At 43.0% G+C, this 13126-nt stretch overlaps 1 protein-coding gene across 6 annotated transcripts in view; it reads left to right on the top strand.

Annotated features, from left to right (window-relative positions):
- Positions 1-13126, top strand: part of depdc5 (DEP domain containing 5, GATOR1 subcomplex subunit) — a 210389-nt gene that overhangs the window by 63904 nt on the left and 133359 nt on the right. For 5 of the 6 annotated variants that reach the window (XM_077615705.1, XM_077615703.1, XM_077615702.1 and 2 more), the window contains 4 exons: positions 1623-1711; positions 1907-1960; positions 8628-8784; positions 10248-10408. In XM_077615705.1, coding sequence (XP_077471831.1) covers positions 1623-1711; positions 1907-1960; positions 8628-8784; positions 10248-10408 — 461 coding nt within the window. The remainder of the gene's footprint in view (positions 1-1622; positions 1712-1906; positions 1961-8627; positions 8785-10247; positions 10409-13126) is intronic. The other variant, XM_077615704.1, reaches the window with a different exon arrangement.

The following is a 13126-nucleotide window of genomic DNA, read 5'->3' as shown; positions in this document are numbered from 1 at the left end:
CGCACAGACGCACAGACGCACAGACGCACAGACAGACAGACGCACAGACAGACAGACGCACAGACAGACGCACAGACAGACAGACGCACAGACACATCCATAAATCACCCTTTTTAAGGATTATAGAATAGATAAAGCGTTATTTATGGATGTTTGGATGTTTTATAAGTCCCTTCACAACAACAAAAAGTGTTCTAGGGAGCACCTGGAAACTCGCTGGAGGAAATTCTTCCAAAAATGACATTTGTAAATGACTTGGAAAGGCACCCTACCTTATGACCAATCAGCCACGCGGTGCATTTAGGGCACATGTAAAAACAAGGATTCATACATTTACTCTGCTTTCAGCTTTAACAAATAAAAGTAATTTACTCACTTAGAACGTGAAGAAATTCAATCACTCGTATATTAGCTACCGACAGCTGTTTCTGGCCACTATAAAGAAAATCATCATCTCTATGTTGCACGGTTTGGACAAACGTAGTGAAAGACCTTATCGTACACGCATCCATCCATAAATCACACTTTATAAGGATTATAGATGGCTGAAAAGTTTCAGTTTTGTCTTGGTAAAGAGTTCTGGTTCTGTTACGGATTTGTTTTGTGTTATTTCCGTTCTGTAACCTGTCCTGTGATTGCCCATTGAGTTCACCTGTCGTTTTCCTGCCCCTGGTGTATCTCCTGCTTTCTGCCTTTTGTGTGAAACAGGTGTTTCTGATTGTCCCGTCAACCCATGAATTGTATATTTAAAACCTGTGTATTTCTCAGTTCTTGCCGGATCATCTTGTGTTCACTGTTCACTGAATTTAAATGGTCTTAATTGCTTTTTGAACTTAATTATGTCGGCTTCGGTAATTACTTTTTACATGGGTGGCAGTCTTAAATATGGAACCAATGGTTGCAATTCATTCATTGGATTTAGGTCCACAAATTTTCTAATCTAGATAGGAAGCAGACACGTCTTTTTGTATTGGCTATTGCGCTTTAGCAGAAGTTATGAGATGAGACCCTTCAGTGACTTTACTAAATGTGGGAGAAGAAAATCTTGAAATGTCGTTTCATGCTGTCAATGTCTTCTTTATTTTTATAGCCTTCTGTATCGATTCTGTCTTTTCACGGGCATTGATCAGAATGCATTTTTCTGTATACAGTGTTATTTGTCTAAATTAGAGGCAATGCCTCGTTCTGGCGTCGCAGCCTTTAACATTCAAAGAGCATTTCGACTCCCAGTTTCACTACGAGCCGCTCGTACATAGCAACATTAGACATGATTGTATCTGCTCAAATGTATTGATACTACTGTGGCATTCATGAATTTAGCCTTGTTTTGCTACGTAGAACAATGGTCACTTTTTGGCAGAATTATACACAAAATCCCAGGTCATGAATTCACCAACTACGTGAAGTCACTTTCGCCACTCTGAAGTTTTACCCCCATTTTTTGTGATGATGAATGGGGCAATTGCTTGTGGATACAGCATGTTTTCTCTTTCGGTTGATCCCTAATGACCGAGGAACCGTGCTTTAAGTATAAATGCATCTCATAGAGCCTAGAAGACGATATACTTCAGAACAGAGAAAAAAAACAAAAAAACAATGACAACATTCCTTGTTTGTTTCAGGGAAACTTGCTACCAGCAAGCAGATGAGAATGCTGTGTGCATTAGTGGAGACACAGGAGAATCCAATCAAAGTCCTAGTAACAATATTGGTAAGTTTACTGAAAACAAACAGAAAACAAACCATATTTGATTTAAAAAAAGAAAATTGAAATTCATTGTTTCAAAACTGTTTTAGGAAATAATCTACAATGCTTTGCCTCATTTAATCATCACATGTACCTGGACTGTAATATAAATATGTCTCTGCTGCTCTGCCCTGTGCCTTATAATTTGAATTTGTATAGGGATCGACACCTCTTCTGAATATGACGATTCATCCCAAAGTGGTACCAATCCAAGTAAGTGATGCAACTCAAATTACTACAGTGAACGCTCAAATTTTGCGCAGATTATGAATTCCCAGCAGTCTTAAATTGTGAAAAATTGAAATTTGCAACCTTTTTTCTCTTAAATAAACAACCTTAGTTGACCAAGAAGGGTTTAATAAAAATAATGCTGATGTGAATAATGTGGCTTTTCAAAATAGAACACTCGTGGCTCATATCATGCCTTCCTTTCTATATATATATATATATATATATATATATATATATATATATATATATATATATATATATATATATATATATATATATATATATATATATATATATATATATATATATATATATATATACATACATACATATATACATACACATACATACACGTACATATATACACAAACACACACACAGTGGTACCTCGAGATACGAGCTTAATTTGTTCCGGGACTGACTGAGCTAGTATGTCCATTTTCTCGTAACTCAAACAAACGTTTCCCATTGATATGAACTAAAAACAAATTAATTCGTTCCAACCCTCTGAAAAAACACCAAAAACAGAATATTGGATTGGAAAAAATGTTTTCTTTGTTCTAATTCGCTATCTATTAACCAAGTAACACATAACTAGTGGTTTAATATTACTAAAATGTGTTTAATAGTACTAAAATTATACGGATTTCTAAGGGGGGAGAGAGAGAGACGGACAGAGAGAGGGGGGAGGGGAGGGATTATTGCACGGCAACCCGCTCGTCACATAACATAAACAAATTTAAATGAACTTGGATTACGATGCAGACACACTAAAAAATAAGTTTAATCGAACCTAACACTAAACTTAATTCTAATTTTGTTTGACATTTTGACACCTTTCTTCTCCCTGGTTGGCTCTTTTTGCCCCGCCTCCACACTGACTTTCAGTTAATATCGAGGGTTGTTTGAGTTTGTATTCCCTTCAAAATATTCCCAAAATGATGCACACAAATGTCCTCACAATATAATAACGCACGACCACTTGCCATCGAGAAGTAGTATATACGCTTGACATATACGTCACGTAACCAGTCTCGGCGGCACTCGTGACGTATATGTCAAGCGACCAGATGGATTTTTTCACGGCTCGCCGTCTGTTTTGATTTGCGACTCCATGCGTGCTCATCTCACAGCAACGGTTAAAAACCAGATCATGAAAATGAACTCAGAGCTTGCCGTCATTCCCGGAGGCTTGACCAAAAATTACAGCCGCTGGACATCGGCATCAACCGGGCTTTCAAATCAAAGCAACGAGCGACGTGGGAACAGTGGATGATCGCTGGCGAACACAGCTTCACGAAAAGTGGCAGGCAGCGCCGGGCTTCTTACGCTACGATTTGTCAATGGATCGTTGCCGCCTGGGCGAACGTGTCTGCTTGCACGGTTGTTCGAGCTTTTGCCAAAGCCGGCATAATTTCTAAGGAGCCACATGGAAATGACGGTGACTCTGAGAACGAAGAGAGGGGGCCCGGCTATTTGGAAGGCTCGTTTGGGCAATTGTTTAATTCTGACACAGAAGATGAGGAGTTTGAGGGATTTGAAGGTGATGATTTGAGTAAATTGTAAAATGTCCAAATAAAGCACTGCCGAACTCAGTTTTGCTTCCGTTGCCTTTTTAAAGCGTGTTTTTAGCGTGTGGGTGTAGCGAGGAAGAACTATATTTCCCAGCAGTCACTGCGCACCGGAACCCGGAAATAAGCTGCTTCCGGTAGCCAGCGCTATCGCCAGCTGCTGTGTATATGTATGTATGTATGTATGTATGTATGTATGTATCTATGTATATATATATATATATATATATAAATATATATATATATATATATATATAAATATATAAAACAAATAAGTGTGTTGCTGAAAAAAAAAATATATATATATATATATATTTCAGCAACACACTTATTTGTTTTATATATTTAGTCATGTATTTATTTATTTATTAAATTAATTCAATTCAATTCAATTCAATTTATTTGGCAATAAAAAAGCACTAGGCTAAGGGCCATGTAACAAGACACAAGAAATGTGCAACAAACGCGGTGTAGTCACTGGTTCACGGCCAAGAAGTCATCCAGAGCCCGCTTGAACTGGGCGACCGTCGGCTTCTCGACCACACCCTGCGGAAGCCGGTTCCAAGGACCGGCGATGCGCACTGAAAAAGCCGCCTTCCGCCGATTCAACCGGAACCCGCGAGGGTACAGCTTCCACGGATGACCCCTCAGACCACGATCAGGTGCGGGCGTGAAGAAGAGGTCGCGGGGCACGCTGTAGATGCCGTGGAGGATGTTGTAGGCCAGTATTAGGTCCCCTCGCAGACGCCTAGCCTCAAGGGTCGGCAGGTTGAGTTGCTGGCATCTTTTCTCGTAGGACAATAGCCTGAGGCCGCGGACCATCCTTGTTGCAAGCCTCTGGACCCGCTCCAGATGCTGGATGTCCTTGCCGAGGTACGGTGATGCGGCTTGGATCCCATACTCGAGAATGGGCCTCACCAGGGAAACATACAACGGAAGGAAGATGTCTGCTGTGATGACGGCAAAGGACCGGAACATTAGGAACAGAACTCCGCGAGCTTTGTTGGCTGCTTGGATGCATTGGGCCGTTGGTTTGAACGTGTCGTCGACAATGATGCCCAGATCTTTGCACCGTTGAGTTCGTTCCAGTTCCAGGCGTCCCGGTTCAAAGTCAAGAGGTGAATCAGGAGGAGCCCCAATAGCCAGATGACTGCATTTCGTGATATTGAGCCGCAGGTCCCACAGGTTCGACCAACTCCACACATGATGAAGGCACCTACGCAGGTCCTCGTAGTCGCTCCGGGGAGCAACGAGCTTCACATCATCGGCGAAGAGGAGAACCCGCTGGGAGATGTGCTCTGGCAGGTCGTTTACAAACACCACGAACAGCAGTGGTCCAAGAACGGAGCCTTGGGGGACACCGCTGGGGGCGTTGTGAGTCTCTGAAAGTATGCCATTGACTTGTACTTGAAAGGTGCGGCCAGCCAAAAACGCATCAATCCACCTCACGACCGCTGGGTGAATCGCATACGCTTCCAACTTGCGGAGTAGCAAGCGATGGTTGACCGAGTCAAACGCCTTGGCGAAGTCCAGGAAGACCAGGTCGGCAATTTGTCGATCGTCCATTAATTGAGTGACCCATTCCTCCATCGTCAGCAAGTTGGTGAGGCAGGATCTGTTGGACACGAATCCATGCTGACTATCGGAGATCGCCGCTGTGATCTGGAGATGGGCCATCATGGACGTTTTGATAATTGATTCTAACATTTTGCAGATTACTGAAGTGAGGGAGACCGGTCGGTAATTCAACGGGTCCTCTCGGTCTCCTTTCTTGTAGATAGGGCAGATGACGGCCCGTCTCCAGTCTTCGGGGACTTCACCGGATTGCAAGGACAGTGTGAAGAGATGTGCGAGGGGAAGTGCTATGGTCGGAGCGAGTGCCTGGAGGACCCTCGGGTGAATACCATCCGGACCATGGCTTTTAGTGGCGTCCAGACACATCAAGGCTCGGTAGACTTCAGGAGGTGTAATGGCAACTGCAGGCATTGGGGGAACATCCCGAGCAAATGGGGGTGCTGGTCGCCCATCATCGGCTTTGTAAATGCCTGCGAACACCCTAGCAAAAAGAGAGCTTTGCCCCTCTGCATCCGTGACACCGACTCCATCAGCCTCCCTGAGTTTAACCACTTGATTGTGCAGACGTTTGTTGGCTTGAACATGGGCGAAGAAGCGCTTGGGGTTTGCACGAGATGACTGCGCCAACCTCAGCTCATACTTGCTCCGCTCTTGCCTTTCAGTGAACACTGCCCTATTTCGTTGCTGCTTATAGACCTCATATGCAGCTGCCGTGCCTCGTTCTTGGAATTCGCGCCAAGCAACGTCTCTGAGAGTCCGTTCCCGCTTCACCTTTTGCGTCGCCCAGGGTTTGTGCTTCTGGTGCCGTGGCATCGACAATGGTACTGAGTATGGATTGTTTCAACAATGCCCACAGCTCGCCGACTGAAGTGATCTCCATGAAGGAAGCCCAGTCAACAGCCTCGGAAGCCTCCTCCAGTGCGTGATGATTCAGGGTAGCAAACCTTCTCTTCGGAAGCATCACGCTCTGTAAGGCCGGAATTGTTGCGTGCCAGTTGAACTTGAGCACCGCATGGTCAGACATGGAGAGCGGCGGGAGGATGATGAGAGACGATACCGACGACGGGTAGCACGTGAGTACCAGGTCCAGAAGAGACGGGCGTTGGTTACTGCGGAAGCGTGTCGGAGCTGCAACATGCTGTGTTAAAAAGCAGTTATCAACTGTGTCGAGGAGTGCCTGGTCGAACCGGTCGGCTGATGAGCAGACGACATCGCTCCAGTCTATTGATGGTGCGTTGAAGTCGCCAACAATAAGGCAGTCCTGGTGTGATGAGACCGAGCGAATTGCACTGATTACGTGGTTGTCGTCTTCGGCGGTAGCTTGCGGAGATCGGTAGACTCCCAAGATAGGCAGACAGACTCCGCCCACAGTTATATTGCATCGCACAACCTCAAAGAAGTCGGTCTGTTGAGCAGCGGGAGGGAGAGGACAAAGGGAGGGCTTTAGCTCGCCCTTAGCATAGATGATAACTCCACCACCACGTCTGTCTCGCCTGTCGCACCGGAAGGGGATGTAGCCCATCAGGTTTATCTCAGCGTCGTGCACTTCAGAGCTTAGCCAAGTTTCAGTAATGACGATCATATCAGGCTTGAGTCCTGATACAATACTGAAGAGGTCACTGAACTTGGCGATCAAACTGCACGCGTTGGTGTAGATGATGACTAGGGGTGGACCACCGCCATCCCTTGTTCCCTCACCGTCACCCAGTTGTTTTGAGTCTCTGTGGTCACCTTCAGTGGCGGGTGGATGTAGCTTGTCAGGGCTAGTTGGCCGTTGCGGATGCACAGACCTCTTTCGCCCTTCTGCCGCCTCGCTGCCAGCTCTGCTACAAGGTTGCGCCAACGAATCCTCTCCCTCAAAGAGTACTCCTTCCGAAAATCCAGTTCGAGATCAGGCCATTGGATTTTCTTGGCGCTTGTTAAGAAGGTCTCGACTTCAGATGGAGTGCCAAGAGTCATCTTTAATGGACGGGGGCGCGCGTCAGCAGAGGATGGTGGCTCGCGTCCAAGCCTCACCGATCTTCCGAGTGAGAGAGATGCCCCGGGTGCCAGTGTCTCCAGGACCGACTTGATACAATATATGGCCAACTCGCGATCTTTCATCGCGCTGCCCACAGCTGGGAGTCCGGGCGACTCGGGAACACCATAGATTATCACACTCCTCTCGCGTTCCGACACTGCCTCTTTACTGGATCTCACGAAAGCAGTTGAATTTGCAGGGGCTTGAGTTTCAGGCTCACAGCTTTGCCTACCGATGACATCACTGCCACCTGCGGTGTATAGGCAGGCTGACACGTAGTCATCGTCATGATCTGGCGCCTCGCCAGCGCTAAACTCCGCGGCTGAAGATTGCTTCGGAGCCTGTTTGGTCTTTTTTTTTTTTTTTCTTTTTTGCCTTCCTTTTCTTTATTGGACTATGGCAATTTGCTGTCTGTTCCGCACCCGTGCAGGGGGCAACAGGCAGACTCTGCGGCGTGGCTATACAAACAGAGCTCGCCTTTGATATCTCATCCAGCCTGATGTGTATCTCTGAGATAGCTTGCTGCAGCTGGTCATACTTTTTCTGGAGATCTACAAAGCGATCCTCGCAGGGACTGCACTTACATGAGCAGGTAGGTGCAGCAGATGAACTTGGAGGTCTGTTATTTTTAGATCTTGTAGTCGCGGGCATTTGGAAGTTGAAAGGTCCGTTACGTATTACCTATCTATTTATACACAAATAAGTGTGTTGCTGAAATATATATATATATATATATATATATATATATATATATATATATATATATATATATATATATATATATATATATATGTATATATATGTATATATATGTATATATATATATGTATATATATATATATATATATATGTATATATATATGTATATATATATGTATATATATACGTATATATATACAATATATATATATATATAAATATATAAAACAAATAAGTGTGTTGCTGAAATATATATATATTTTTTTTTCAGCAACACACTTATTTGTTTTATATATTTAGTCATGTATTTATTTATTAAATTACTTATTACCTATCTATTTATGTCTAAAATGCCTTTCCTATATCTGCATTCTTCATTCTCGAAATTTCCCGAGATGAATAAAGTTATCCAATCTAATCCAATGAATATTATGGAAACTGATGGTGTCATATTGCTCATGGAAAAAAAAACATTTAAAACCAAAAAGTATGTTCTTTTTTTTAAATGCAATTTAAGGAAATCCATTGCACAAAATTATTGCCAATTCATTATTTGTCCTGTTAATCTCCTGAAGATTATGGGGGTGCTGGAGCCTTTCCGAGTTGACTTTGGGCAGAAGGCGCCGTACACACTGAACTGGTTGTCAGACAATGGCTAACTTGCCATATTTGAAACTGGAATTATTTTTAGTAGTTATTTTCTTTTGTTGTACATTTTTGTCTTGCTGAGTTCACCCGTTAATTTTCCTCTCATGATGATATTGGAACTCTGTATGTCTTGCAGTCCCCAGCTTCTGCAGTACAGTTGGAGTTGACTGGAAATCTCTGACCACACCAGCCTGCTTGCCTCTGACCACTGACTACTTTCCTGATCGTCAAATGCTACAAAATGACTACACTGAAGGATGCTATGACTTATTGCCACACAGTGATCTGGAGAGGTCTCTGCAAGCATTTATTTTGACTCAATCATACCACATGCAAAAATTATCCAACTTTTTTATTCATGCATTTTACATATAATTTTCTGAACTAATTCAGTGTCTGCTATTAAAAAAGAGAGACAATCATAGATTGACAGCCGTTTTAAAGGAGCTTAAATCTTTAAAGGCCTCTCGAATAATATTTTCACCTATCTTATTGTGGTGAACACATGGCACACGGAGTTCAAATGCACTGTTTCAGTTGTGAGTACAATTTTGTGTTTTGTAAATCTATTTAACTAATCCGTACGACACTATTAATATGCGAAAAATATGGCACCATGCATGCACACTATAACTTACTTTGGCATACATGCTTGCGTATTTTGCAGGTTAGCAAGCTTCTGTTTTTTAATGGGCAGCATAAGCCGAAGTGAGTCTGTTAGAAGTATTTAACTATGTGCTCATGTTATTTTTTTATAAACCGTCATCCACAATGCCTTCAAAGTCCTCATCTCTATTTGAAAGTTTTCCATCAAATGAGCCATGTTCCTTCTAGACAATGTCAGGGTAGCTGTGGGCCTCTAGAGAAATGATGCCTCTTTTGTGAAAGCTCAAACAACAGTGCAGACAGGATAGCCCAAGTTTCCATCATACATTCACAAATTGGGGGTAACTTGCTGCCTCACAGTAAAACTGTTCACCATATGTCATCCATTTCTCCCATCACAGTTGGAACTTAACTTTCAATTTATTTTTCCCCAAGTCAAGCAGTCACTTCTTCTTTACTTGATGAAGCTCGTTTTCCAACTTGTCCACTTATTAGTTCATCTTGCCCTGCGATTAGCTGGCCATCGATTCAGGGTGTCCCCCGCCTCTGGCCTGGAGTCAGCTGGGATAGGCTCCAGCACCCCCGCGACCTTAATGAGGATAAAGCCGTTCAGAAAATGAGATGAGAATAAGTCTATCTTGATGAGAGGAATTTTGTTTCATTTCAAAATCAAGGCTACTTGCGTCTGGCCAGCCAGAGCACGTTTAACTAGGTTTAGATGGCAGCGCCCTAGGTAAGCTGGCTGTGCCCCGAGCGAGCACTGACAGGAACGTGAGTTTTTTCACGTTTAATGCAAGATACGTATGTTTTTTCCTGAATTTCATTCATAGACATCAAAAGAAATTTTGTTTAGCGTTTTATCTGTCTATATTTTCTCTATTTTTAAATAAATGACCGTATCGGCCGCATTCGCTTGCGTAATGACGAGACGCAATGGCGCTGTGACGTCATCGTGTCACGGCGCCGTCAACTTGCAGTTTCGTGCATGCCATGTTTTTATGCGCATAGAAGCATAACCTCAATTCAGTCATCATTTTTTTTGTCCGACAAAAGCGGCTTATATGTGATTAAATATGGTAAATATGAATGTACATGTCCTGTTGAGGTCAAGCGTGACTATCTTATGTGGCTATTATTGTAACACTTTTAGGCGAGAAGATGATGTTTCGGGGATGAATGCTACGCAAGTGTTCGAAGAGTTTGTCTGTCAGAGGTTGATGCAAGGTTACCAGATCATTGTCCATTCTAATAGGCGGAGACTACAACCCTCATTGGCTACTTCACTTGGAAGCAGTCCTTTATACACAAGAGGTAATTACAAGTTTCTTGAACTGCATAGCAAAACCTAAGTAGGAAACTCATCTTTAAAAAAAGTACTTACGACTATGGTTGGATGTTGTTTAGTATTTAAATGATACCGATTACTCGATGTTAAATGCTTCTGTAACTTAGAAGAAAAAAAATGGCACAAAATTAATATTAAAAAAAAATCACTTACAATGCCTAATTTAACTTAGTTTAGAGTAGATCTTTCAAAATTATTGTTCTGGTACAGTGGTACCTCGAGATACAAGCCTAATTCATTCGGGGACTGTGCTCGTATGTCTATTTACCCGTACACTCAAATGAACGTTTCCCATAGAAATGAACTAAAAACAAGTTAATTCATTCAAACCCTCTGAAAAAACACCAAAAACAGGATATTGAATTGCAAAAACATTTATATTTGTTCTAATTCACCATCTACAGTGGTACCTCGACCTACGATCAGCTCGTGGTACGACGAAAATTTCGATCGAATAATTCGCCCGCGATACGATCAAAATTTTGAGATGCGACCAAGCCAGGTGGCCATGACATGAGAGGCTGTTTATCATTGTAGCGCACTGTCTTTTTTGCCGCATCTCTTTCGTGTATTACAGAAATCTACGAGCACTGAACAATTTATTCAGACGAGTTTCGACCAGGAAACGCACAACCCGCATGCGTGGGCAAAAAGAGGGCTTTCTGGGTAATGAAGTATACTCATGCACACAACACTAATGGCACCTTTTCTCAGAATAAAACTTCATTACCCACAATCAATGGGTAGGAGGTTGGATTTCCTGTTTCCCCCCCTTAGCATGTTAGCTCCCGTTGGCGGAGCGATCGCTAATTCAAGACTACTTCTCTTTGGCAAGTGGTCATGTGTTATCCTATTGTGAGGACATCTGTGTGCATCATTTTCGGAATATTTTGAAGCGAATACAACAGCAAACAGCCCATCAATAACGAACGTGAGGGTGGAGGCGTGGCAAACAACTAACCAGGCCAGAACGAATGTTAAACATTTTTTTTTTTTAATAGAATTCAGTTTTGTGTAAAGTTACATTAAACGTATGTTTGAAAGTGTCTGTATATATTAATCCAAGTTAATTTAAATGTGTTTGTTCGGTTAAGAGTACGTTGTCGTGGAAACACATACGACTGTACACCCGCCCACCAGTCTAACGCCATCATCAAATTTGCTGACGACACCACTGTGGTCGGACTCATCTCAGGAGGGCATGAGTCGGCCTACAGAGATGAGGTCAACAAACTGTCTTTGTGGTGCTCGGTGAGCAATCTCACACTGAACACCACGAAAACTAAAGAAATAATCCTGGACTTTCGCAAACAGCACAGATCTGACCACAGTATGTGTAGACAGGGTCCAGTCCTTTAAATTCCTGGGGGTCCACGTCGCGGATAAGCTCTCATGGTCTACAAACATCACGGCAGTAGTGAAGAAGGCTCAGAAACGAATCCATTTCCTCAGGGTACTTAGGAAGAACAACTTGGGCACCAAGCTTCTGATAACCTTCTATAGAACCACTGTAGAGAGCATCCTGGCGTACCGCATCACAGTGTGGTACGCTGGAAGCACGGCGGCAGACAAAAAGGCCATGCAGAAAGTAATTAACACTGCCCAGAGGATTGTCGGCTGCTCTCTGCCCTCACTGGAAGACATTGCCAGCCCTCGTTACCTCAGTAGAGCCAGGAACATCATAGGGGACCCTTACCACCCTGGTCACAATATGTTTCAGCTGCTGCCCTCTGGCAGACGCTATAGGTCCCACAAAGTACGGACAAATAGGCTTAAGGACAGTTTTTCCCCACATCCATCAGAACTCTAAATTTGCGGTAACACAACACACATTCCCTTCTGAGGTAATATGAAAAGATGTTTGGGTGGTGATCTGCCTCCTACTAGCTGACTGAAGGTAAGTGAAAGACAGTGAGAGGTAAGTGACCTGTATCCATAACAGCAGAATACCAAATTACAAGTCGGTAACTATCACTTATTTAGGTCTTTTGCAGAGTAAACACAGCTTATGGAGAAGCACCACCAATTTCGTCATACGCAGTTTCTGGGTGTGATGACAAGTAGGCTTTTTGTTGTTGATGATGACGACAGGGCCTATGTCAGATTATTATTATAAGTCCCCCGGAATTGGATTACGATGCAGACACACAAAAATAAGTTTAATCTTACACTAAACTTAATTCTAATTTTGTTTTACATTTTTATACCTTGGCTCTATTTGCCCCGCCTCCACCCTGACTTTCAGATGCAGCCTATCGAGGGTTGTTTGCTTTTGTCGTTCCTTCAAAATATTCCAAAAATGATGCACACAAATGTCCTCACAATAGGATAACGCACAACCACTTGCCAACGAGAAGTAGTATATGCTCCTTTCGTATTATCGAGCAAGCTCCCCGCCATTCTGCACTGACTTACAGAGGGGGAAACGCAACGCAACCCAGTGCTCGTAGAGTCATTACACCAGAAAGACCGTGCCCATGACGTTCTTATGAGCAGGCTCTCGCGTCCGCTGTATGCTCGTATATCAAAATGTGTCTCGTATCTCAAGATAAATATTTTCCCGAAATTTCATTCGTATCTCAAATTCCTCGAATGTCGGGGCACTTGTATGTTGAGGTATCACTTTATTTCAAATTGTATATTAGGTTGGTTTACTTGCTTGGCTTGGACACAAGGACAGTGCC

This window comes from Stigmatopora argus, chromosome 12 (genome assembly GCF_051989625.1).
Source record: "Stigmatopora argus isolate UIUO_Sarg chromosome 12, RoL_Sarg_1.0, whole genome shotgun sequence".
NCBI classification, from domain to species: domain Eukaryota; kingdom Metazoa; phylum Chordata; class Actinopteri; order Syngnathiformes; family Syngnathidae; genus Stigmatopora; species Stigmatopora argus.
The sequence above is the reverse complement of the archived record's forward strand: the minus strand, read 5'-3'. Positions and strand labels throughout refer to the sequence as shown.